The 26918-nt window shown below is 44.0% G+C and overlaps 1 protein-coding gene and 1 long non-coding RNA gene across 11 annotated transcripts in view; one reads left to right on the top strand and one right to left on the bottom strand.

Annotated features, from left to right (window-relative positions):
* LOC142818741 (uncharacterized) overlaps window positions 1–5600 on the bottom strand; it is a 56432-nt gene extending 50832 nt beyond the window's left edge. For 2 of the 5 annotated variants that reach the window (XR_012896382.1, XR_012896386.1), the window contains exon 1: window positions 5424–5598. This is a non-coding gene — a long non-coding RNA (uncharacterized LOC142818741). Of the gene's footprint in view, window positions 1–5423 lie in introns of all 5 variants that reach the window. The other 3 variants (XR_012896384.1, XR_012896385.1, XR_012896383.1) reach the window with 3 other exon arrangements.
* Window positions 5601–5635: 35 nt separating this feature from the next.
* MAPK9 (mitogen-activated protein kinase 9) overlaps window positions 5636–26918 on the top strand; it is a 57943-nt gene continuing 36660 nt past the window's right edge. The window contains exons 1-2 of one of the 6 annotated variants that reach the window (XM_075900493.1): window positions 5636–5837; window positions 18424–18599. In XM_075900493.1, the coding sequence (XP_075756608.1) occupies window positions 18478–18599 (122 nt within the window). In that variant the 5' untranslated portion in view covers window positions 5636–5837; window positions 18424–18477. Of the gene's footprint in view, window positions 5838–5901; window positions 6194–18423; window positions 18600–19052; window positions 19289–26918 lie in introns of those variants that run through there. The other 5 variants (XM_075900491.1, XM_075900494.1, XM_075900492.1 and 2 more) reach the window with 5 other exon arrangements.

Below are 26918 nucleotides of genomic sequence, written 5' to 3'. Positions count from 1 at the left end.
GAGAGCTGAAATATAAGCCCATGTATCATAGGCCTGGTTTGAGGCCTAGAAACAGTCAAGACTTTGCTAATATATCAGAGGGTGGCAACCTTATACATCATGGCTGCATCTAGACTGGAAAGTTTTTCTGCAAAAGCAGCTGCTTTTGCGGAAAAACTTGCCAGCTGTCTACACTGGCCGCTTGAATTTCTGCAAGAACACTGACGATCTCATGTAAGATTGTCAGTGTTCTTGCGGAAATGCTATGCTGCTTCCGTTCGGGCAAAAGCCCTTTTCCGGAAATGCTTTTGCGCAAAAGGGCCAGTGTAGACAGCTGAAAACTGTTTTGCGCAAAAAAGCCCCGATGGCGAAAATGGCGATCGGGGCTTTCTTGTGCAAAACCGCGTCTAGATTGGCACAGATGCTTTTCCGGAAAAAGTGCTTTTGCGGAAAAGCATCCGTGCCAATCTAGACGCTCTTTTCTGCAAATGCTTTTAACAGAAAAACTTTTCTGTTAAAAGCATTTGCGGAAAATCATGCCAGTCTAGACGTAGCCCAGGAGTGATGTGTAACTTGTATATAAAATTGTATCTTGGAGGCACTGTCTTTGACCTAGGGGGCACTGTCTCATTCCTGGCACTGACTGAGCTGTGTCCGTTGTTGGGGCTATATATGCATAATGGTTCAGCAGAGTCTATTACTGTACATTTTTTCATATGAAGCAGGCATCACAAATCTCGAGAACACAGGGTGTGGTAAAATCCTTGATAGGATATCAAACCACACAGGAAAAACTGATCAGTTTTCATGCAGAAATTCTCAGTGTTTCTTCCAACGGCTTATCAAACACTTTTGGTTCAACCCCTTCATTCTGTACAGTTGGATAATTGCAATAATATATCAGCTGCTCAGCTTCTACTCCGAAGCATGTTAATATCAACTACAAAACCTGTCCTATGTAGTCTCAATGATAAAATCCAGAACTCCAGCTTTGAAGGATGACTTGACCTTCAGATACAGTGGCTCTTTAAAATGTACAATAGAATCCCCCCATACTGCACTACATTTTTAGTTAAGCTTTTAGCAAATATGAAAAATTAAGATTGTTTTGGTAATACAGAAAGCTATATCTAAAATTTAAAAATCCCCATCTTAAATTATGCATTTTCAAAAATTCTGCATTTGTACTTTTTATATTATGTAAACATAGTTGCGGGCTAACACAGAGGAGCTATTACAAACCTCAAGGGAATTTAACTATAAGAGTGAAGTGCTCTAAGTTCTCACAGCAGACCATTCAAGAATTACCTTAACTCAAGCTTTGAATGTGATTTTTTTTTTAATGGCTCATGCATGTACTTGTCAAGAATTTTTTGTTTGTATATACATACAAGATATTCCCTGCAGAGTTGCTTTTAAATAGAGATGTTTTAATACTTAACTGGATGGCTTGACAGTGCTACAATAGCTGCTTGTAGTAATTTCTGGTAAATAGTTCTGAAGCTCCCACAGTTTGTTTTACTTGTCAAAAGCCAGTACTACACCAAAAAAAGGTATAGTGAAAATCAGGCATGGAAGCCAATGGCATCTGCTGAACAGAATTTTTTGGCAGGTGATGGAAAGGGCTTCTTCTGTTTATTGAGCAGCTAGTTTTCTTGTATTGCCAAAAAGTGCAGTATTAAGGCAATTTGATAACTAGTCTAAAGCACGTTAATTCAGTAAAAAAAATTTTAAAATTACAGTGAGGGGAGACTAGACAGAGGTAGAAATGCTCATTGTGATGTTACACTCCATATCTTTATGCAAATAAGCTTATGATATGGATGACATAATTGAGAGAAGCAAAATGCATTTTGCTTCAGCTACCCCAGACTAACATGGCTACATTTCTATCACTCTTCATAATTGAGAGAGACCTTGAGATGGCTCAGATAAGGTATTGGAAAGGTTATGATTTACTGAATGTGACTATCCAACTTGTATACTTATATCATTTTTGTATCTGAAGTTACATAGTCAATATTTCTATTTGTATTTCAACTATGCTACAGAGAGTAACACCTACTGCTAACACTACAGGTAAAACAATGGAAAAGCCAGACAGGGCTGATGGCCCATCAGTGACAGCAATGGACTGTGAAAAGGCTTCAGAGGGCCCCTGTTAGTCTGTAAGGGTACGTCTACACTACAGTGTTATTTCGAAATATCTAATATTGAAATAGTTATTTCAAAATAAGATATTTCTAAATAACGCATCTACACACAAAATGCATTTCAACATAGCATTTGGCTATTTCGAAATAGCACGTCCACACTGAGCGGACGCTGAATCACATTTAAGGCCGGCTAGAACCAGGTCTGGCAGGGCATCAGGTCAGGAGTTACATTGTGTGGTTGCAAAATGCAGGACAATGTAGCACTTTAAAGACTAACAAGATGGTTTATTAGATGATGAGCTTTCGTGGGCCAGACCCACTTCCTCAGATCTCAGATTGTGTGGTTGCTGCCTGAGGCTATCCGAGGCCTGTGCTTAAAGGAACCCCTCCTGAACAGCAGATTCTCAGGTTTCCCTGCTTGCTTGCCTACCTCGATGAGGGACAGCAAAGCATTTTGTCTCTGCGTGCTCTAGTTGCCCTCACTCGGGACACCACAGCACTCTGCAACATGGAACCAGAGCTGCCCCTGGGCACTCTGGTGCTTCTCGTGGACACGTTGCTGCGAGCCTGACTGCACTTTCTGCAGGCTGCCATCCGGGAGGTCCATCGGGGGGTTGTCAGTATCCAGGAGGCCTTGCGGGAAAGCTTCCACCCTACGGGGCACTAAGAGCCTCCCTGGTCTGCCCCACTGAGGGCTTGTGCGTCATTCTTCCCTCATATCCTTCCACTTACCACTCCCTAACCCCCTTTCTTGATGTAAAATAAAATACATGTATTTTCATGAACACAAACTCTCTTTATTTAACAAAATGGAGGTGGGATGAAACTCTGGTGAGACTGGGGAAAGGAGGAGAGCGGATGGGAGAGGGGAGGGAGAAACCTGGGAGGAGGGAGCTGGAAGGAGGAAGCAAGGGGAAGAAGGGGGAGGGGAAGTTCAGGGTTGGGGAATCTCGCCGGACCAACTTGATTTTCATGCAAACCTACTCCTAGGTTCACATGTGGCCTTTGGTGGCCAGGCTGGCAGCTATCCTGCCATAGATGGCCGCGTTCCCCCATCTAGTGTGGAGATCATGGACGTTGGGGGCACCCCCCCAAACCTGAATAAGGTCCATGATCTCCGCACTGGATCAGGAAGGTGCCCGCCTTCTCCAGGCCCTGGCAAGCTCCTGGGAGCTGGCAGACTGCTCCTGGGGAGTGGTGGAGGACTGGCTGCCAGTGGCTTGCTGGCTCATGTTTTGGGGCCACTAGGTCAGGAGTAGTGACTGCTGGCTCTGGGCTGGCAGGCTTGGAGCTGGCACAGGCACTGTGGCCAGAGTCTACCTCTTTAAGGGCTCCGGGGAAGTGGGGAAGGGAGAGGAGTGTTCTTGGTTGAGGCCAGAGTGACCACCAGGGCACCCTGGGAAGGGCTGGAGGCCCCCTATTTTGAAATAAGTGTCTACACAGCACTTATTTCGAAATAGCAATTTCGAAATTGGCGTGACTCCTTGTGGAATGAGGTTTACCAATTTCGAAATAAGCCCTCCGCTATTTCAATTTAATTTCGAAATAGCGGTTGGCTTGCAGACACTAGGAAATTTATTTAGAAATAACAGCTGTTATTTCGAAATAACTTTGATGTGTAGACATACCCTAACTGAAAAAACATTAAGGTCCTGCAAGACTATTTGTTTTTTTAAGTTTTTTTGTGTGAAAAGACTTGGCCTTCCTGGGGACATTCCATACTGCCACTGACTCATGGATGCTGTGATCCTACGGCGTTAAGTGATCTGGTCACCTGTTACTAGCCTCCATCTTTGAGTGTTGGACTTTTCCACTTGGGAGATGGGGGAATGAAAGGATTTGTGCCGTATGGAAATCCTATAAGATGGAAGAGGAAAACAATCAAAGCCTTCAGTTTGCTTCTCCTCTGCCTCCACACCCAAAGAGATGCTTGAAAATAACAGGAAATAAAAGGACCGGAACAGGGTGGGAGAAGAATTGCCTGATTCAGGCTGGCAAGATACTTGGCCTGTAAAATAATCTACCTAAATAATATCTAGGGTGAGGCATTATTGTTTGTTAGCCAACTGACTTAAGCAGTTTGCATGCTTTGTATTTTCTTAGCAAAGAGAAGAGCAGATTGCTATCTGTTATAAACACTTTAGATCAATCTTTATGTAGTTAAACTTATTTCTTTACAATATATCCCAGTTTATGTAATTTCTAGTGGCAGTGGGGGAGAGAAATTTTGCATATCTTACTCCACATCAACAGAGGAGGCAGATTTTCATATAATGTTGGGCTTGCACTTTAAGGGAGGTGGCCACCTGCGTGCTGTGGCAAGTCCCTTAAACTGAGCCTTCCCACAGCTGGTATCAATGTCGGTATCATGCTGCAGTTGGGTGCAACCCCTGTGTGTGCGTGCTCTGAAGACGTTTAAGAGCCTGACACAAGGAGACAGGATTAAAGGATGCCCAGACTGGCAGAAAAGGCAAGCTCAGTGTTACCTCAGCCTACCAGGGGGTCCAGCCCATCACAAGCATTGAGTCACTTACCACCCATTGATGTAGATTGTGTTAAGGTTGTATTTTTTTAGTCAGTAGCAGTTTTACAAAGCAAGCAGTCTGAAGATTGAGGTGGGGAGGGAATGAGTACGGAAGAGCAGGCTTGTAATGTAGATTTTTGTGAGTTCGGTGGCTAAATATTTCCCCTCACTGGGCTTTTAATGCTCAGTCATCCTCTACTCTAAACACATACTGTGGCATTTTACACCAATGCTGTGGATTACAAGAGCTATTCATATGTTTAACAACTAACAGAGTGGGGGAGGCTGTGCTACCTACAGTGACCTCCTTCCCCCTTTTCCAGTGGTGGCTATGCGGTAAGGAAATGTGGCAGCCATGCATTGCCGAATCACTGGAATGGTTCGGTAGCAGCAGAGTGGTCACCTCCTATCACAGTCTCCTACAATTTTGATGGAAAGCAGACTCATTGTGATGCAATGAGCGCCCAGCTCCATCCTGACAGGAAGGGATGGCATCAGCATGTGGCAACATGAGGGTCTTCTTATGACGTCAGGGCTAGGCACGACAGCCGTTTGCTGCGAGGGACTGACCTCGCCACCCTGGGGACAGTAGAGTTGCCAGCTGGTTTCAATAAAAATACCGGACACACTTGACATTACATCACAATCTACACTGCATCTTATTTAGAAAATACCGGACATTTCTATTTTCTCAATCTGTTGCGGGAACAGAAAGCTCAAATACTGGACTGTCTGGTACAAAACCAGACCCCTGGCAACCCTACCTGACACTGGTGCTTTGCCCTGAAGCGTTGACTGGCATTGTGGTGTGAGATGACATCACACTTATGACATCACAACAACGGGAACAGGCTAACACAGATTGGTGACGTCATCACCACGAGGAGCTTGCCGTTGCCACCCAGAAAACGATCCCTCAGACCCTCCCGCCTCTACTGCAGTCCCCCCACCCTCCTTATGTAGTGGCTAGCGCGGCCCGCCCCCACGGCCTGATTGGCTGCGGCCGGCGAGCGGGGAGCAGTGGTTGGGCGGCGTGGCTGTCTGTTAGCGGGTCCGGACCTGGCGCGGCCCGTGAGGGGGCTGTGACGAGAGAGGCCATTGTGGCGAGGGAGGCCCGGGCAGGCGGAGAAGCGAAGCGGCGACCGCAGGACCCGCGCGCCGAGCCTCAGGCGGAGACGGTGAGGGGGGAGGGGCGGTGCGGGGGAGAAGGGGAACCAACGGCCGGGCGGTTTCCGTTGGCGGGCGGAACGGGGAGGGGGGAGGAGTCTCCAGGCCTTGGGGGAGGGGGCGGCGGCTCGCGCGAGACCCTCGCCCGCCACTGCGCGCGGGTGCCGCGAGCCCGCCTCCCCTCAGGGCGAAGCTGTCGCCGGAAACTTTCCCTGCCGCCCCTCCTCCCGCGCTCTGGGGCCCGGCCTGGCCCTGGAGCTCCCCCGCAGCGGGCCGGGGCGCTGTATTTTCGCCAGGCCCCCTCCCCCCGCTGCCGCAGTCTGTCAGAGCCGCGAGCTCCTGCCCGGCTCGCATCCTCCCGCCTCAGGTGAGCGCCCGCCCGCCCGGCCGGGAGGTGCCGCCGGAGGGAGGGCGGCGCGCGAGTAGCCGAACTGCAGGGCGAGCTGTCGCCGCTGCGGGTGGGATCGCTCCGTGGGAAAGTCCTTGCGACCCGGCTCCGCCGGAGAACACGAGCAGCCGTGATGGACAGGCCCGCTACGACTCGGCTCTTGTGGGTCTAGTGCAGGGCGGGGTTCTCTAAACCCCGCTACCCTCTTCTGGCGACAAAAATGACACCCCCCCCCCCGGCCGGTGTTCCCTCTCAGCAATCCCATCCACGTGTGGAATAATGTTATGAGCACGGAAGCATGTGCAAATGTGCACCACCATAGAAACAAAACATAGCTGTGGGCGCTCTGCTGGGCTGCAGTTGAATTTCTCCTGAGGCGCCACACCAGTGCCCATATTACACTGCCTGCAACCCCATTAAATGTCTTATGGGGTCTGCGGTTAACTGTTAGTTTAGCCTGGGGATGTACTAAGCCCACAGTGGGTTCTGCAGTAGGAGCTGGCAAACTCAGTTCTGGCATGTGCTGGTCCCAGCAGCTGGTCCTGCTGTCAAGCTGCGGCTCTGCATTTAAATTTGGAGGCAGCAGGCAGAAATGCAGAGCTGCAGCAGAGTGGGGTCAGCTGCCAAGACCCGGCATGTGCCTGGACTGAACCTGCCTGCAGGCTCCAAGCTCAAATGTAAAGCCGTGGTGGGGGTAGGAGGGAGGGGCAGCCAATTCCCCAGGGGAGCAGCATTTTACTGGTTACATTAATCAATAAGTATTGTTTTATCAGTTAACTGGTTAAACTCTTAACATCTCTTAGTATATGGCAGGGCTATGTCTAGATTGCATCCCTTTTTTGGAAGAGGAATGCAAATTAGACGTATCGCAATTGCTAATGAAGCGGGGATTTAAATCTCCCCTGCTTCATTAGCATAAAAATGGCTGCCGCTTTTTTTCGGCATGGAGCTTTGCCGGAAAAAAGCGCCATCCTAGACGCAGATCTTTCGGAAGATAAAGCCTTTTCCGAAAGATCCCTTATCCCTCTTAAAATAAGGAATAAGGGATCTTTCGGAAAAGGCTTTATTTTCCGAAAGATCTGCGTCTAGGATGGCGCTTTTTTTCCGGCAAAGCTCTGTGCCAAAAAAAAAGCGGCAGCCATTTTTATGCTAATGAAGTGGGGGAGATTTAAATCCCTGCTTCATTAGCAATTGGGATACGTCTAATTTGCATCCCTTTTCCGTAAAAGGGATGCAATCTAGACGTAGACCAGGAGTTGTAGCAGTTTATGCTGTCTTAGTTTACTGATTTCCAAGAATTAATTCACTGTCAATATTATTAGTTTGAAAACTGTGTATTCTTAAAAGCCTAATGCTCCAGGGTGTTTGGAGCCATAGCTGGGCTCGCAACTGGGACACCAGAAGTAGGACCAAAAGCTGGGAGTTGGCCAATAGCAGGGGCTGGAATTGCGGCCAGGAGCAAGGGACAGAAGCAGGCCTAGGGTCGTGGCCAGAAGTGGGGCCCTGGGCAGGCCATAACTGCCTGGGAGCAGGGGTACAATTGGGAATAGGGCAGGGGTGGGCCCCAGCTTGCCTGGATCTGGCCCCTGAGGCTTAGGGCTCCCCCCTCCAGCACTGGGGAGCCTGTGCTGGCACCCCAATCTCTCGCTCCCCCACGGAGCTGGAGCACACTGAATCTACTAGCCTAGGCCCCCCAGGCCCCGGTGTGTGAGGGGAATGTGGAACGTGTTTTTCTCCTTAGTTAAGGGCCACATCAGTGAGGATTAGTCTTTTGGTTTTTTTTGTTTCTCACTTGCGTGCGGGCCCCCAACTGTTATTTCTGTGGGTCAGTGGCCCCTGACCCCAAAAAGATTCCCCATCCCTGGAATAGAACCTGAGCCATGGCTCGGAGCCGATACCAGGGCTGGACCTGGGCTTGAATTAGGGTTGTTAAATTTAGATTAATTAACTAATTGAATAGTCAGTGGGATTTCCATTGACTATTCGATTAGTCCAGGGGTCTCCAAACTACGGCCCGCGGGCCGGATGCGGCCCGCGAGGCCCTCTCATCCGGCCCGTGGAGACCTTTTTGTCTACGGAAAAAAAATTACGTGAAGAACAATTTGAGAACAAACTTGTCCGATGATAATCTCAGGTCACTGTTGATGTTAGGGACAACAAATCTAAAGCCAGAAATGTCTGCTATTTTGGCATCCAGGAAACAATTTCACCATTCACACTAATACAGGTGTTCATGTGTAGTGTATCAATGTGTTATTAAATAATAACTGAATAAAATAATATTAAATAATTAAAACAACATCCATGTTTTGATTGTTTTTTATTTGGACCTCAAGTGTGTAGTCGGCCCCCGAACTGCTGTTTGATAGTTAATGCGGCCCTCGGGCTGAAAAGTTTGGAGACCCCTGGATTAGTCTATAAGGGCGACTCCGCTTTTGAACAGTAGCAAGAGCCCTACTGGGGTTCTTGCTACAGTTCAAAGGCGGAAGCACCCCAGGGAGTGCAGGGCCAGCAGGAGAATGGCCCTGCAGTGCCTGAGCCTTTGAAATGTACAAGAGCCCCAGCGGGCTCTAGTACATTTCAAAAGGAGGCCCCTCTGAAGCTCTTGTACATTTCAAAAGCAGAATCACAGCAAAAGCGTTTCCACTGTCCCTCTACCTCCTCTACCCCCCTGCAAAGACTGTGCTAGGGGAACCGGCTTTTAAGCCGGCTCCCCCCCAACTCCTGCTCCCCCCCTTTGCTTCCTCTCTCTGGTAGAGGCAGCGAGGGGGGAGGGAGAGCGACTAGTCACATCACTAGTTGACTGTCTGACAAGTAAGTGCATATCAGATGGTCAGCTAATCAACTAGTCGTTTCCATCCCTAGCCTGAATAGATCTGGGAGCAGAGTGGGGCTAGATAGTGCTCCCTCCCTGACTTCTCTTCCCCTGGTGCCTCTGAATGTTTCTTCACACCACTGCGGGGTGTGAGCACCCCACAGGTTGGGGACCTCTGATCTAACAGTAAGGTACAGGCTGAGTTTAAGTGCATTTATGCTAGAAAAATTGTTAGTCAAAAACAAAGTGACATTGAGTCTTTCCACATCTTGTCTCAGTGATTTCATCTTTTAATGTATAAATTTGGCAGATTAGATCTTTTTATGCTACCTATCAGGCTTGGAATCAGTCTGGGATTTAAAAATCAAGTTATGATCCTTGAGATTCTTTGCCCTTCATTGCCAGCAATAAAGAGTCTTCAGCAAAAACATAATCAGTTTTGTAGAAGTATATTTCCCCAGGGTTGTATTTAGAGTGCAGCACTAATAGTAGTAACTTGGTTTGGCTATGAAGTAAGCAGATGTGACTTGAAGATACACAGAGAATGAATCTGCTTAGCAAAAACACGCCACTTTTGCTTAGGCACTCTACTGACTACAATTACACTTTAAATAGTGTATATTTGCTAAAATGTATTCACAAGTTTAGTGCATCTGAAGTGCTGTATTATGTTGTGCTTCTGGAACTTTTCTCATGGTTGCAACAACTTGTTGGAAAACAAAATAGCTTTCAGATTGAGCCACCCAGTGTATGGAAGTTAGGGATGTAAATGTTTAACCAGTAAACACTTACTAGTTCTTCTTAACTAGTAGAGGCTGGAGCAGCTCCCTGCCTGCCATGGGCAGGGGGCTGCTCCAGACCTGTGGGGCCCACTACAGGCAGGGACTGCTCCTGTAGGGAGCTGGCTTCACTGCAACCCCTGCCAGCCCCGCTCCTGGTGAGCAGGCTTTGCTGCACCCTCTGCTGGCCCTGCTCCCAGGGAGCCGGCTTCGTTGTGGACTCTGCAGCATAAAGTTTATATATAAGCTTTATACTGCAGAGCCTGCAGTATGTGTAACTGAGTAACCACTAGGATTTTTAACGATTACACAGTGACATTTTTAAACCTGCTTTTTTTTCTTACTACCATGTGTATATTTTTATTATCACTTTTGTATAATCCTTTTAATTTGGCAGTACTTAATATTGATCTAAGAGACTTCAGTTTATGAAGATATTGGTGAGATTATCATCAATGTCCATCTTTCATAGCATGAATACCTTGGTTTTCTGTTTCCATATTGGTCATATTTGTTGCACTAAATAAAATTAGAATACCAGTCTTTGAAAACTCCTGTTTTTGAAATTGAATGTGATGCTAAATTCCAGTGAAGTTCTTTAACAGTGTTGGGCCTACTGATATGGATCTACAGTCAGAATGCTGAGAGTGTGCTGTGCATACCCATGACATATAATAGGTCAAATAAAGTATTGTCAGTGAAGAAACTAGTATCAAGAAATTTAGTTGACTGACAAACCTGGTGGTCTTGAATCCTAATCAAAACACTAATCAATTTCCAATAGTTAGGAATTCAGAGAACCTTTATCCTGGCTTCTAAATTAGCTTGATTTTAGGATAGTTTTAATGTGCAGTAAAATTATGTCAGAATGCTTTTTTGAGTTTGCAGCTTCTGCCTTTGTTTAATGCTTTGTTTTTAATGCTGTCAGAAAAAGGTTCTTAATTCAAATTAGCTAACTCAATGTAAAATCTTGGTAGTAGACAAGGCAGGTGGTATTTTTCACGAGTTAGCAGGTTGACTTGAATTCTGTGAGTGAGCCTAATCTCCAAGTTCACCTACTGATTTGTATAAAAATTATAAGATACCTTTTCTCTACTAGAAATATACCTCTGGCTAGCAAAATACCTTTTACTCCTGGGGGAATTCCACACCACTGCACATTTGCAGGATTTTGCAGAAATTAAACTTGTGTACTCTGAATTTCCTTTCCTCCCACAGAAATGGATTGCAGTGCTGGTAGCTGCCACTAGGGGTCATTGGACCCAGCAGAGCTCAGCTCATGCATAGAAGACACTGCTGGTGGGGAGGGAGAAGGAACTAGAGGGTCCCTGGCAGCTGTTCCCAACAAGTCTTGAGGGAAGGAGTGGATGGTGCATAGCAAATTTCAGTCTGAAGAAGTGGGCTATGCCCATGAGAGCTCATGATACCATCTACATGTTTTATTAGTCTATAAAGTGCTACCAGACCATTTGTTGTTTTAAGTGTATCCTGTACAGACTAATTCAGCTACCTCCTGAAGCAAATTCCATGTAAGAATTGGACACAGCATCAGGCTGTTTTTCCCTTTGGGTCCATGGGCGCAGGGAGGGAATTATGGCTGGGCTTGGGGAGGGGAGAGGGTGCTGGTTTATGGGTCAGGGAGTCCCCCACTGCTGGGTGGTGGGTAGGTAACTGGGATGATGGAACCCTGGGGCTGGACTCTGAAGGGGAGAAGTGGTTATCTAGGCAAAGGGGTGATCCATGGCTGGGCTCTAGGGATGAGGGGGTGTATCCAGGCTAGACAGGCCATGTGACTAGGCTCTGGGAGGAAGAAGGTTTTAGTGTATTGCTTGGGGGGCCCCACAGCTGGGCTCTGAAGGGGAGGGATTGTGGGTGTCTGCCCCCCCTCCCAGGCTGGGCTCTGGAGGGCGTGGGGAAGGGAGCAGAGATACGGGAACTGAATTGTCATGGGGGTTCCTGTAACTCTTGGGGGAATTTCTGTGGGTGTCTGTACAGACATACTTGCTGACAGGTATTTTTAAATAAATTACAAAAAAAAAATTGAAACTAGTATGATTAAGTAGTGCAGTGGTCTTCAACCTTTTAAAGCACAAGATCACTTTTTGAATTTAAGTGCAATCCAAGATCTGCCTTAAACCCAAATACCTGTTTCCCACCTCCTTTGTGCCCCTTCTCCGTGGCCCTGCCCCTGCTCACTCTGTCCTCCCTCCCTTTCACCAGGCAGGGGCAGAGGGTTGGGGTGCAAGCTCTGGTCTTGGATTAAGGGATTTGGAGATTGAGAGGCTCTGAGATGAGCTTGGGGCAGGCAGTTGGGATGCTTGAGGGGGTTCTAGGTGCAGGCTCTGGGAGGGTGTTTGGATGCGGGGTGCTCAGGGCTAAGACGGGGTTTGCGGTGCAGGAGGGGGTTCATGACTGGGGTAGGGTTTCGGGATGTGGGCTTCAGCTGGGCACTGCATCCCTCAGGTGGCTCCTGGTTGGTGGTGCAGTGGGGCTAAGGCAGGCTCACCCCTACCCTGTCCCTGTACCACTCGCAGAAGTAGCCAGCAAACTCTATCCCAAGTCCTGTTGTGCCCTCTCTCTGCTCTGTGGAGATAGGCTACAGGGTGGGAGGGGGGCACCTTGACATCAGCACCCTCCTCTCCCTCTCCTGCATAGCAAGCAGGAGGCTCCTGAGGGGACAGCTCCAAGGCAAAGGGTAGGAGATGTGCAGCAGTGGGGGAAGGGGCAGCTGAAGTACTGGCACTTGATAATAGCCTGTTGGCCAAACCAGTCAGGATTACCTGTCAGAGGCTCCAAGAACTACCAGTCGTTCTTGATCTACTGGTTGATGAACACTGATGTAGTGTTATTTTGGCAAATAAAATTTGCGGAATTTTTAATTTTTTGGCACAGAATGCTCCCAGGTATAAGACTCTTTTTTCTTAGTGAAGATAAGACCTAAGGTCTGGCTATTAATAGCAGCAGACTCTAACCCCCTTTACCTTCATCATATCCTTCTTGTAGTATGCTGTGTAATTGCCCTATCCCTGTTACCCAATTGCTACAATTAGGACAGCTGTGATCTATTTTATATTTTGGAGTTTAACCTTTTCCTTGTTCAGTGCTAACTTTGCTAAGCAGAGACCTCAGTTCTGCCATCCATTCAGCTCAAACGCTGACGGTCAGGAGATGCCTTGTTTTCCTCTGGTTTGTCAAGTTTGCCTATGCAGAGATTTGGTGCATAGTAGGGATGTGAAAGTGTAACTGTGTACACAGTTAACCAATGAGCCTGGGCTCATCAGTTAACTTTCACTATTACTTGCTGTCCTCACCCCCCTGCGCTGCTACCTCTCTAACCGAGGCAATGCGGGGGTGGAGGGCAAGCAGGAGCCAGTGCACAAGGGAAGCCAGTTTTGAAGCTGTCTCCCTGCACGTACTGGCTCCCGTGGAGCTGCTCCTCCCTGCACTGTTGCCTCTGATACAGCGGCAGTGGTGTGCAGGGGGAATGGCAGGAGGCGGGAGCCGCTTCCTCTCACAAATAAACATGTAACCGCTGAAAATTCATGTAACCGCTGAAAATAAATAAATAAATAAATAACCTAAATAAACACATTTTAGCAAAATGGGATGTGACTCTACAGCACACCTGCTTGCTACACACCCAAGTGGCAACTCTTGTTCAGAGAGAATAAGAAAGGGGTGTCGGAGGACCTAAAACTCGCAGAATAAGGGAGGGAATGATGAAGAAAACAGCAAAAATCTGTTCTGTTTTAGAGCAGGAATTATTTGATAGGTGCTTAGATATTACAGTGATCATATTTTAGAGTTTTGACTACTAATCTAATGCTCACTGTTACGTAATTTAAAAAAAATCTGACTTTATAGTTTGTATTCTTTCAGCTATCCCTACTCAATTTGAATCATAGAGCTGGAAGAGACCGCAGGAGGTCATCAAGTTCAGCCCCCTGCCCAAGACAAGACCAATCCAAACTAAATCAACCCAGCCAGGGCTTTGTCAAGCCAAGACTTAAAAACCTCTAGGGATGGAGATTCCACCACCTCCCTAGGTAACCCATTCCAGTACTTCACCACCCTCCTAGTGAAATAGTTTTTCCTAATATCCAACCTAGACCTCTCCCACTGTAACTTCCTTGTTCTGCCATCTGTCACTACTGTGAACAGCATTTCTCCATCCTCTTTGGAACCTCCCTTCAGGAAGTTGAAGGCTGCTATCAAACCCCCTCCACCCTCACTCTTCTCTTCTGCAGACTAAACAAACCCAAATCCCTCAGTCTCTCCTCATAGGTCATGCGCTCCAGCCCCCTAAACATTTTGTTTGCCCTCCACTGGACCCTCTCCAATGAGTCTACATCCTTTCTATAGCAGGGGGCCCAGAACTGAACACACTACTTCAGATGTGGCCTCACCAGAGCCGAATAAAGGGGAATAATCACTTCTCTAGATGTGCTGGCAGTGCTCCTCCTAATGCAACCTTATATGCCATTAGCCATCTTGGCTACAAGGGCACACTGTTGACTCGTATCCAGCTTCTCATCCACTGTAATCCCCAGGTCCTTTTCTGCAGAACAGCTACTTAGCCAGTCGATCCCCAGCCTGTCACAATGCTCAGGATTCTTCCGTCCCAAGTGCAGGACTCTACACTTACCCTTGTTGAACCTCATCAGATTTCTTTTGGCCCAATCCTCTAATCTATCCAGGTCATTCTGTTGTATTACCCTTCCTCCTAGCTTTGTGTCCTCTCCCTCCAGCGTATCTACCTCTCCCCCTAGCTTTGTGTCATCTGCAAACTTGCTGAGAGTGAAATCCATCCCCTCATCCAGGTCATTAATAAAGATGTTGAACAAAACTGGTCCTAGAACCAATCCTTGGGGCACTCGGCTAGAAATCAACTGCTAACCTGTCATCAAGCTATTGATCACTATCTGTTGGGCCTGACAGTCTAGCCAGCTTTCTATTCATCTTATAGTCCATTTATCTAATCCATACTCCCTTAAGTTGCTGGCAAGAGTATTGTGGGAGACCATATCAAAAGCTTTGCTAAAGTCAAGGTATATCACATCCACTGACTTTCCCATATCCACAGAGTCAGTTATCGCATCGTAGAAGCTAATCAGATTGGTCAGGCATGACTTGCCCTTCGTGAATCCATGTTGACTGTTCCTGATCACTTTCCCCTCTTCCAAGTGCTTCAAAATGGATTCCTTGAGGCTCTCCTCCATGATTTTTCTGGGGAGTGAGGTAAGGCTGACTGGTCTGTAGTTCCCTGGATTGTCCTTCTTCCCTTTTTTAAAGATGGACACTACATTTGCCTTTTTCCAATCATCCATGATCTCTCCCAATCTCCATGAGTTTTCAAAGATAAAATTTGAAAATGTGATGAAGAGTTTCTTAATCCTTGCCAATAAAACTAATGCCCTGTACATTAAAAACAGAGTTCAAATTTGTACAGTATTTTTATAGATTCTAAGAATTCACTGAAGTGACTTGGATGCTTGAAAGAGTGAAGAGAGAGGATTGTTTTAATTCTGAATTTATGAGCAACTCTTTTTGGTATATTATGAATCTCTTTATAATTTGTTTGAAAACATAGACTATTTCTCCTCTTTTATTTAATAAAGCATAGTATTCTTGCAATACCTGGCTGTAATAAGGTACTCTCTTGAATAGCCCTTTAAATCCAATTAGTCCTCTTCTATAGGGTCTTGCAGTTTGTTGCTTTGGTGGTCTGAGCTCATTGACATAACAGGAGTTCTTTGTATTGCTCTATTCCCTACACAAGTTCTGTGTGTGTCATGATCCTGTCTCCCTCCATTTCAGAAGCTCCCTGCTTTTATCCTCTCCCTCATTTCCGGGGGTTTCTGTGTTCTCCCTATTCCAGGGGCTAATGTACCTCATATTTCTCCTATTTTCAAACTTGGGTCTGTCAAGCCAAGACCTCAGCATGCCTCCTTATTCTCCCAACCTCCCCCCCCCCCCCCGCCAGACGCTGACCCCTGTGCCTCTTGCCCATTGTCTCCCATCTTCCCTCCACCATGTTTGCCCCCTATTTCTCTTTTCCACTCCATGCCAGGATCCCTCATTCTCCCCTCCCATATTGGGGGTTGTGTGCACTCTCCTATTTGCCCCTTTTACACCACCAGTAGTGTTTCTCTCTGGGGGATAAGTCATTCAGGTGGTCATTATTTTAAAATCTATTGGAACAGAGATAAAATGAATTATATCATGCTGGAAGATTTTTATAGCTATCATCAGCCAGTTTTTAACCCATGGACAGCGATGATAGCTGATTGGTCTTCTAAATCAGATGCCAGGAGCTCAGTGTATCCTCTCACGGAATTGGTCAGATGCTTCATTCAAAAGTCATGATACCATAGACAGATAGATAAATGCCAACAAATTGACTATAGGGTCTTTCTGATATTTCAAAACCAACCAAAATGATACACTGTTGATTTCAATATGTTTATTCCATTTCTATAGCCATATCGATGGCTCTGAGCTTAAGCTTACTTCATGGAGGTTTTGATGGAGAAAAAATTTCATTATTTCAAATAGAAAAGCATTCTACTTTTTCTGGCTTTATATACATTTATTGTTTGTATAAAAGGTTTTTTTGTTTATAAAGAAAATATAAGCAGTGGATGTAAAAACCAAAATATATATATACACAAACATTTACAATGCATGACAAAACATTCCCAAAGCAATGATTAAAAGTGAATTATTTTCTATTAAAACCGAGAGGAAAGTGATTATCTTCATTATTTATTTTGTCAGCCTCAGTGAATTAAATATTTTAACTTTTTTTTAAACGTTAAATGCAATGTTAATTTTTTTAAACTATTCCAGTGGCTCTAAGTATTTGGAAAAAAACCACAGAATTTTTCCTTGAGTGTAGTTATTTGTCTCTTTCAGCAAATTATGTGCTATTTAAATTGTAGAGCCTAAGAGCTAAAATACCACATTTCTGGTGGCCTGTGCAACCTTAATTTGACACCTATATGCATCCATATATTCACCAAAGGTGGAAGTAAGCTAGTGCACCCAGGTGCAGCACACTGGCAAGAGATTGGTTGGCTCAGGCTTTGGCTCTGATGCCCTGGGTGGCATAATTACAATACACCCAGGCTCCAGCCCTGGTGCTTGGGAGGTTAGGCAGCGTGATACTGGCCAGCCCTGGAGATCCAGTGGCTGCAGAGTGTGATGGGTGCATTCCCAGCCCTGAGTTTCACCCCCTACACCCTGCCCTCATTATCCTACACCTGAATAGCCTACCCTGGAAACCTCCCAACCTCCTGCCTGACACCTGCACCCCCCACACCCTCTGCTCTGAGCCCCCCCACTCTATCCCACGCTTAATTTTCTTACACATAATGTCCTGTTGCAATCTCCGTGCCCAACCCTGACCCATCATTACCTGTAAGAAAATTAAGTACATGTCTACACTATGCAGCTTTTAGTGATAAGGTTGTGTTGATATGTTTATTTCGCTAAAAATAAGTGTGTGTGACTGCTGTTTGTCAGCTCATTTGTTGACAAAATACTTCCACCCCAGATGAGGGTTTTGCTTTGTTGGCAGGTGCATGCTGTTGCTGCCGAAGCTGCATTCACACTTTGACTTGTTGCAGCAAAATTCTGTTGTTTTGTGGGGGGAGGGGAAATTTCTGAAGCACCAGTGAATGACAAAATTCAAATGTGGTCTAAAATGTCTAAAATCCATCCTCACAATAACTGAACTTGCGCTATTATGCTATTACTCTGGTTACTGTTATCGTTTAATGTCCTCCTTTTGTTTCTGACAACTCCTTTTGTTTCTGGAACTCCTTGCCAGATGATGTTGTGAAAACTAGGACTTTAACAGGTTTCAAAAAAGAACTAGATAAATTTGTGGAGTATAGGTCCATCAGTGCTTATTAGCAGGATGGCTAGGAATGGTGTCCCTAGCTTCTGTTTGTCTAAGGCTGGGAATGCTGACAGGGAAGGGATGTTTATGTGTTTGGTTCATTCCCTCTGGGAGCACCTGGCATTGCCCACTGTGAGAAGACAGGATACAGAGCTAGATGGACCTTTGGTTTTACCCAGTATAGCAGTTCTTATGCATTTGTAAAAAATCTCCTTTTTATTTTTCAACCGGTATATCTCAGCTGTCTTCCCTTGTAACTTGATTAATTTAGTATTGGTACTACACATGTAAGAAGACTTCTTGCCTTGGTTTATGTGGTGTTAGATTTATTTTTAGTTTAGCTCTTGGAATTTCTCAAAATTTTATTCTCAACTGAACATGCCTATAGTTTTTCTTTTATAGAAAGATGGGTAAAAGAAGTAAAGAAGTTAGGTTGTTTTTTGTTAAGGAAACTCCAGGATTTGTAGTTCTATATAATGTGACTTTTCAGTAGCTCATTGGCCATAGTAAACTTATGACTGCAGAATCTTATGTTCTAATAAACCTTTCAAAATGTAGGCCCTCTTGGTATAGTAGTAACAATTTCTGATGAAAATATTTCATAAATAGCATGTGTATTGAATAACTGTTATACAGAAAATATATTGACACTTTTTTAATGCATTTCCCTTTTTAGAATAAACAATTGTTCAATATCTCTTTGTGTTTAAAGATCTTGAAAACTGTACCAGGTCCTTGGGGGAAAAAGTCTTCATGATACTGCAACATGAGTGACAGTAAATGTGATAGTCAGTTTTACAGTGTTCAAGTCGCAGATTCCACATTCACTGTACTAAAACGCTACCAGCAATTGAAGCCCATAGGATCTGGGGCTCAGGGCATTGTTTGGTGAGTAATGAACAAACTTTATTTAAGCACAAACAGTTTTAAATACCAAGCAAAATGTGAACATGTTCTTGGTGTAATGAAAAGGGTGAACTATACAGGTGTCAGAATATAAAATACTGATTGCAATTAATATTTTTATCTTTTGCTACAGGGTTATGAACTAAGCAGGCTCTACAATACCTGCTTGCTGTAGTTTCTAGTATTGAGATTTTGTTTTAGGAAACAAAATTTAAATTCTTAGATATCTGCTTAAGTTGTTAAAATAGGTAGCAAATTTCCTTCTCATTAACCATTTTATTTTTATTTCTAGTCTTACATTCCCCATGTAGTTATGATATTACAGTGTAAGGTATGACAATGAGATGGTGAGAGATTCTGGGTTTTACTCGTTTCTTCATCATGGCCCCCTTTTTCCCCCCCCTTTTATTCCCAATCACTCCTATCCATTTCTAGGAGCCATCAATGCAGTGCCTTGCCATTAACTGGCAGGATGAGGCAAATCAATGTCATTATCACTCCATGGATTAACCAGAAAGGGATGCTGTGTGAGGGGTTGGGCTGGCCGTCTCTTCCTTGGTGTGTCACCTCAACTATGTGTCCAGCCTCCACTGCCCCAGGATGTGCGAATCGTTAGTCTGAGCCTGAACCTTAGTCTCTTGTATGTCACCACAGCACTGGGCCACCCAAAGGTAAAACTTTTCAAATGTTTTCTAGACTGCAGCTATCAGCTCTACCCAGATTACCTGTCAGGCCCATATTTTATTGGGCAAAACTTATTTGGTACTAGCAGATATACTAACTGGTACTAAATTAGAATAATTGCCCATGGGCGCTGTTACGCTTTAAATCCTGCCTGCTTTTTTGTGCATCCAAAATTTTATTGAAGTCAAGTGGAGTTCTTGATGTGTAATGAATGCAGGTAGGGCCCTAAATAGGGAGAAAAGACTTTTTTTTCCTTTTTTTCCTTTCACTTCATCTGTTCACGTTTTTAGAATTCTTGTAACTGAGCTTTTAGAAGGCATGTTTTCACAGCAGACATTGTACATATAACACCATATATATGTATGTGAAACAAACGTATTTAATCTCTCCTATTTTCAACTATTGTGGATGTGTTTGAAATGCCATTGTCTTGCTGCTAAGCAAGAAATAAAAGATTTTAAAATGGAAACTTTCTTTTTTTTGAAAATACTGTGTTTTGAGCGAGTTATGTGTAGATACTAGTGATTAGGTTTGTTTGTTTGAGCCAGGTCATGAGGTTCTCACCAATGATGTTCAAGATAAGACCTCCAGGAAATAATGATTTTTCAGTCCTCAACAATATGTGTCATAGTCCATTGCTGCCCACATTGATTTAATGGACTGTCTCTAAAACAGTGATTAGGTAACCTTCAGTATGCCATTTTAATTTTTTCATATTGTCTCTCTTTAACTTTCACTTCTTTATGTTAATACCAGATGGCACGAGGGATTTTCTTTTCTAGATGTGGTGCATTTCTGATCTATATAATTTCCCTGTTGCTAGAAACCAGACTGTTCCCTCAAAGTGAAGTCCAGTGCAGAGGTCAGGGTGTAGGATGGAAGAAGGGAGAATTCTAGATTTAAGAGGCAGGGAAGGAATAAAAATCAGAGGTATGCCAGTTCTCATCGTCTGAACATTGTCTGCAAATTAAGCAGTTAAAACTACATCTTGTAAAATATTTAAACCTAAAAGGCTTACTAGTGTTGCCCTGTTCCTTCAGGGCAGGGCCTTGAGGATGGGGGGGTGGGGACGGAGTGCAGTGCAGGAGGCTGGGGGCAGGGAGTGTGGGAGAATGAGGGTTGGAGTTGGGCTCAGGTTGGGGGGGGAGGTGTCCCATCAGGCACAGCCCTTTTTTTTTTTTTTTTTTCTTTTCTTTTCCCCTTTGCCTCTCCTCCCGTCCCCAGGGCCCTTTCTTTCCCCCACAGTATCCCCCTCCCCTGTCCTCCGGTGCTGTGGCCAAGGGCCGGGGGGGGGGGAAGGGAGGGAAGGGTTTAGGGCAGGGGGGACTACTTATCTAGAGTGAGGGCAGGCAAGACGAGAGCCCCAGTCCTTCTGGCCACTCCCTTAGTGATGAAACTGCCCCTAGTGGACACTCTGCTGGATAGCTCTTCTCTGCAGGCTTGCTGCCCCCAGTGGCCACTCTTAGTATAATGACCCTCTGAACAGCCTCTGAACAGCCCCTCTGTTTCCATACATTTCTATCTCTGTTTCCATGTTATAGAAAACAGTCCCTTTGCCAGTGCTTCCAATTGTCTTGGCACAGCCAAAACCTCACCTTGCTTTCAGTTAGGAGAAGAGGAAGATGCATGCAAAATTTGGTGGTCCTAGCTCTTACCATTTAGGAGGAGTTTTTGAACAAGTGCACTTGCAGACAGACCCACAAATCTCTAAAATATATAGAGAGAGATGCACGGAAACTTGCCCAAAATCAGCATTCATAATACAGTGCTTTCAGTACAGAAGAATTATCTGTTGCTAACTGTTGTACCTCCTATTCACTAGCTGGAAAATAGTAGATTCTAGAAATTAAGGGTTTGGGGCTTTAATAAAAGACTTTTTAAAATTAATTTCATGGTTAATCAAATAAGTTGGGATTTTTTTTTAAGTCTGTCAGAATCCATCTGAGTTCTGTCTGAATTGTTGGTTGGGGATCCCCACTACTTAGTCCATTAGTCCATTATTTTAACTAAAGGAGATTTGAAGTTAGTTATTTCCTTAGCAATATGTGAATGGGAGCAATGTGATACTTTTTTTCTTTTGGTTCATCTATTAATGTGTGCGCAGAAGTAACAAATACGTTTTAATACATACAGTATTGTTGGCATTATCTGGTAGAAAGAGTCTTTTTAAAAAAAACATATATACCTCAAATACAAAATAAAAAAAAATTTGGATGGAGTTCAAAGAACTTGGCCTGTACTTGACCTTAGGGTTTGTGCTGCTGCTTGTAAACTTTCTAAAAAAAATTTCCCTGCTCAGCTTTTTCCCTATTTGAAAACATCCCTATGTCAGGCCCCCTCAGCGAATGTTTTAACTTTGCTCCCTACCTTTTTAGGAGGTGTTCCCACCAGTTTTTTTTTTTTAAATAGCTTGTAACTATTACTGAATGTGAGCTTTTATGGAAAGACTACATCTACCAAAGTTTTACATACCTCTTTGAACGCTTCCCCCCCCCCCCCCCACACACAGATTCTTCCTTTTCTTCTCCAAATGGCGCTTATCTATAGACTGATTTCTTGGCACTCTTCTCTATTCTTCAAGTTTCCCTGTCTCCTGTGGGCTCCCTGGTTTTTTTTGTTTGTTTTTTCCTTTCTCAGTTTCTTCCCTATTTCAAAAATATCCTTACTTCGGGCTCTTTCAGGTAGCCAGTCCATGATCTTAGGGTTCCTGCTTTTTTTCATTTCTGATATGTAGGCTATACCAATGTCTGTTTTAGAGGAAACATTTCAAAATGACATACTGAATGTTTATAAACAGTATTACAAAAAGAGATGGCATAGATAGCGTAAGATTTAAACATAGAGGTTCCTAAGATTAAACTCAGTGTAGGAGCCAAGTAATTTATTCTCGAAAAGTTGCTTTACTGAGAATGATCACAAGATATGTAACACAATATCTTACTGTATATAATTTTTTATTCCAGTACCCTTCACCGACTAGTTGAGAGTAAATGCATGGTACTTAATTAATGGTGCAGATGAAAACCTTGTATTTGTAAAAGACATGTAATTGACAAGAACTATTCAGAGCAACACAATAGCAAATTACAGTATTGTTGACATTGTACTTGACCTTAGGGTTTGTGCTGCTGCTTGTAAGCTTTTTTTAGAAAGGAGAGGGAATAGTCAAAGTGGAGAAATTGGCAGCATAGACATTAATTATAGCTTACTTTAGTTCAAATAGATATACTCTAAGGGTGTGTCTAAACTACATGGCTCCGTCGTTGGAGCCATGTAGATTAGACAGATAGGCAAAGGCAAATGAAGCCGCAATTTAAATGATCGTGGCTTCATTTAAATTTACATGGCTGCCGCGCTGAGCCGACAAACAGCTGATCAGCTGTTTGTCGGCTCAGCGCGCTAGTCTGGACACTCCTCTGCCGACATCAAAGCCCTTTGTCGGCAGCCCCGGTAAACCTCATCCCACGAGGAATAACGGGGCTGCCGACAAAGGGCTTTGATGTCGGCAGCGGAGCGTCCACACTAGCGCGCTGAACCGACAAACAGCTGATCAGCTGTTTGTCGGCTTAGCGCGGCAGCCATGTAAATTTAAATGAAGCCGCGATCATTTAAATCGCGGCTTCATTTGCCTTTGCCAAAAAAACAAATCTACATGGCTCCGTCGATGGAGCCATGTAATTTAGACGTACTAAAGAAATAACATGGTTACCAAAGCAATGAGCATTGCATAAATGTCTAGGCAGAGAGAAAGGTAGAAGTAGGGGCAGGGAAGAATTTAAATCTTTAGATTTGTTTGGATGTGGATGCATTTTACATAAAAGCAGAAACTGGTATTTTGAATTTCTTGTGTTCAGGAATGTAAGTTGAGCAAAATTTACCCTTTTATTAATCTGCCAAATGTCACTCCTTTAATTTATTGTATTTCCTGATACAGCTCTGATCATAACATTATTATTGACATATTTATCTTTCACCTGGAGCTATATGCGCATTGGTAGTCTGCACTATGGTTTTCTGTTCAAGCAGAATGGTTATAGTTGTATTGTATAGCAGCGGTAAATGCCCTAAGCAGTCTTTCATCTTAATTAGAATTGTGAAGAACTCACACAGGTGGATATTTTTAATTTCAAACATCTCTAAGAAAATCACTGTGACACATAGGATGCCGGAAGAGTATCCGGTTCATGTAGAACGAAAATTATTTAATAGATTTCCCAGGTGATAAGAACAGTTAGCAGATTTTGGCAAAATGAACCAACTTCCTTAAAATTTTGTACCTGTAATAGTTATCATCTAGATGTGTTTTTTTTTCCTTAAAATTAGGTGCTTGAATTTAGAATGATAGGGAAGAAAAAATTCTTCTTGCTCAGTGATCTGAAATGTTATATGTTTCTCACTGTAAACAAATAATGAATTATAGAGCATTTGAAAATGAGTACTTGATTACAGTGTAGGCATTTTAGCTCTTGTGTATGTGTGTCAGTCTGTAATACTTCCATGTATTAGAGTTCTTGGTTCTCTATGCCATTTTGCAGTTTCAAACTTACTTTCATATCGATTAAACAATCATGAAATCTTTGAATAATTTCTGTCTGTTTCTAGCAGCATATAGAATTTTTTTTTTAATGTCTGTATGCACAGCATACTCAACTTTTTTTGAAATAATAAACCTTCTATGGCACCTAGCATTGGCAGAAGACAGGATACTGGGCTTGATGGACCTTTAGTCTGAACCAGTATGGCCAGTCTTATATACATTGTTCAGATCCCTCCTATAGATCAGTGAACATGGAATGGGTGAAAGTTTGTATCCTTTACTCACTTGCTTTTATCCTTCTTGAGAGTTTGTCAGATTTGTCACCTGATCTCTGACTTCCTAAATAAAATGAGGGACTTTATTCTCTTTACAATCAAACATGTATGCATAGCTATTGGGGGGTTGTCTGTCTACTTATGACTGAACTTGATAATGCAGGGCAGTTTTATTTAAAAAAAATAAATCAGTGCACACTATTTTAAAATAGAGCTTGGTTTTGCTGGGTCCAGTGGCCAGCAGTTCAGAAGCACCAATTCTGGAAGGAACAAAGAAATTCTGCACAGATCATTAATTCTGCTTTGGACAGTGGTGCAAAATTTCTCCAAGAGTATCTTGAGAATTATCACCCACTACTTCATCCAAACACACTTGTTTACCAAGAGAATTTGGTATTTTGTACTGATTAATAGAGTTAATACATAGAACACTTCATATATAGTAATATATTATTATCTTGATTGGGTAAATATTGAAAAATATTAGCTTATTTTCATACTGACTGGGTGAAAAATACTATTTTAAAAATGTTTAGTTGTCTTCCTCCTCTTATGTATTCTATTTTACATATTCAAGCTTTGGCTCTGTTAACAATTAAAAATTACCTGCTAACGGTGACTTCTTTAAAGAAAGCAGATATGTAAAATAGTTAACTAATAGTAGACTCTAATTTTAGGTTAGAAATGTGTGTTAATTAGGGTTTGATCACATAATCATAGCATTTGTGCTCTTTTTTTTTTTTACTGCCTCTTGCAGGAGACTGCTGGTAATGTCACATCTACTCTTAAGTACTGCTTTCCCTATAGGACAGTGGTTCTCAAAGTGTGGTCCACGGATCATTAGTGGTCCATGACTATCTTGCAGGTGGACCGCAGGCTCAGGGCTCGCCCTTGTCTGCAGCGAGGAACCTGCACTGGTGCTCTAGCAGCACACTCTCCCTCCTTCACCCCCTGGCAGGCTGGAGCACCAGTGCTGGCTTCTTGCTGAGTGCAGGGGCGAGCCTTGCAGGCCAGATCCAGCTTGCAGGGGGAGGAAGCAGCTCTGTGTGCTACCGCTACCCCTCCCCCTAGCTGGGGGGACGGCAGTGCAGGAAACCACTCACCCTACTTCCCTACTGCTCCCATTGGCCAGAATCTCAGCCAGTGAGAGCAGCGGGGGGGCTGTGCCTGGGAGTGGCAGGAGGCACGGAGCCAGGGAAGTGCCCCCATCCCTCTCATGCCCAGATCCCGTATTCCCATCCCATTTCTTCACTCTCCCTCCTACCCAGATCCCCCTCTACTCCACTTCTGCACCTACCTCCTGGTCAAATCCTGCTCCTCTTTCACCCTCCCCCACCCTGTACCCACTTTATCATCATGGGTGGTTGGCTGGTGATCCACAGAAAGGTTTGCATTGAGCGGGAAGGTCCACACGTCAAAAAGTTTGAGAACTACTGCTATAGAAGAAGCAGTGATTTAATGTTGACAGAGTATGTGCTGTTTTATTTGGATGTTGAAGGTACCTAAAGGAAAACTATTGTGCAGTACAGTGACATTAAGGTGCTCTTAAGTCTACTACTAAGTGTGTCCTAAGGAGGGAGAAGTAAAGAGAGCTGCTTACAAATTGTTTAAAAGTATTAAAAATGGATATTCTGTTCTACTACATCTGTTGGCACTAACTGAGAAGCCAAAATTGAGCTTGAAATATATGGGCTCAGATTTAGATAATTGTGACTATTGAAGACAAACGTGAAACTCCTCTGCAAAACTTTCTCATGTAAATGGAAGCAGAAGGGTCATTAAGAAAAAGTAAAGCTCTTGAGATAAAAGCAAATCTAGTTGCCTGTCTTAAGTGGAAACCTTTATTCCTTCCTGTAATCCTCTTATTCAGTCTGTGGGTGGAGTTCCTTCTCTCAAAGAACCATAAATTAAAAGAATTCTGAAGGACTCAATTAATGAAAATTAATTATCTTATTTGTCATATTTTTGCAAAATTCAAAAATGTCTTTTTACTGCATATTTTTAAGGTTCTCAGTGTCAAGAGCCCTGTGAATCAGCCAGGGGAGTGATGCACTGAGGTATTTGGATTTCAAGTGAAGACATTAGTAGTGCATAGTTAATAAGGATGTAATAGTCTTGTCCTTTAAACAATTAAGCGATAAACAAGTGCTTGTGAGTTAATGCTATCGGCTACATGCAGTACACCTCCCCCCCACCACATGGCTCTGCAGCGAAATTTTTTAGTTGGCTCACCGACCGGTTGGCTCAGTCCTGGCTTGTGCCAGGTCCCAGCAACTGCCTCCGCTGCTGCTCTGCATTATTAGGGAACTGAGCCCGCCTTCCTGTGTGCCAGCTCCCCAGACTCCTAACAGTGCAGAGCCGCAGTGGGGATAATTGCTGGGACCTAGCTCGAGCCAAGACTGAGTGCTTGCAATGCGCTAACCCTTATCAATTAATCATGCAGTAGAAACATTTTTTGTCAACTACACGATTGACGAATTACACACTTCTTAATATCCCTAATAGTTAATGTCTACAACAGAAATGCATCTACCCTAAAAGTAGTGCCAGTAGCACTGTGTGGTGTATGTGTGGGCAGGGAAGTTTCTCGTGATTAAATAAATTTATTTCAAGTAAGGTTAATTTTGAATGTTGATCAAATATCTGGGATTAGCGCCCCCATCTTGAAACTTTCAATGGAAATTTCAGAAGGTTTTCTGTTTTATACTTCATTTGTTGTTGCAAAAGGATATGCTGGTTCCATTTTGTTGGTGTATGAACAGAGATGAGAAGAAATGAATATGAGCAGGTTTGTGGATATGCATG

Source organism: Pelodiscus sinensis, chromosome 17 (assembly GCF_049634645.1).
Source record: "Pelodiscus sinensis isolate JC-2024 chromosome 17, ASM4963464v1, whole genome shotgun sequence".
Taxonomy (NCBI): domain Eukaryota; kingdom Metazoa; phylum Chordata; order Testudines; family Trionychidae; genus Pelodiscus; species Pelodiscus sinensis.
The sequence above is the reverse complement of the archived record's forward strand: the minus strand, read 5'-3'. Positions and strand labels throughout refer to the sequence as shown.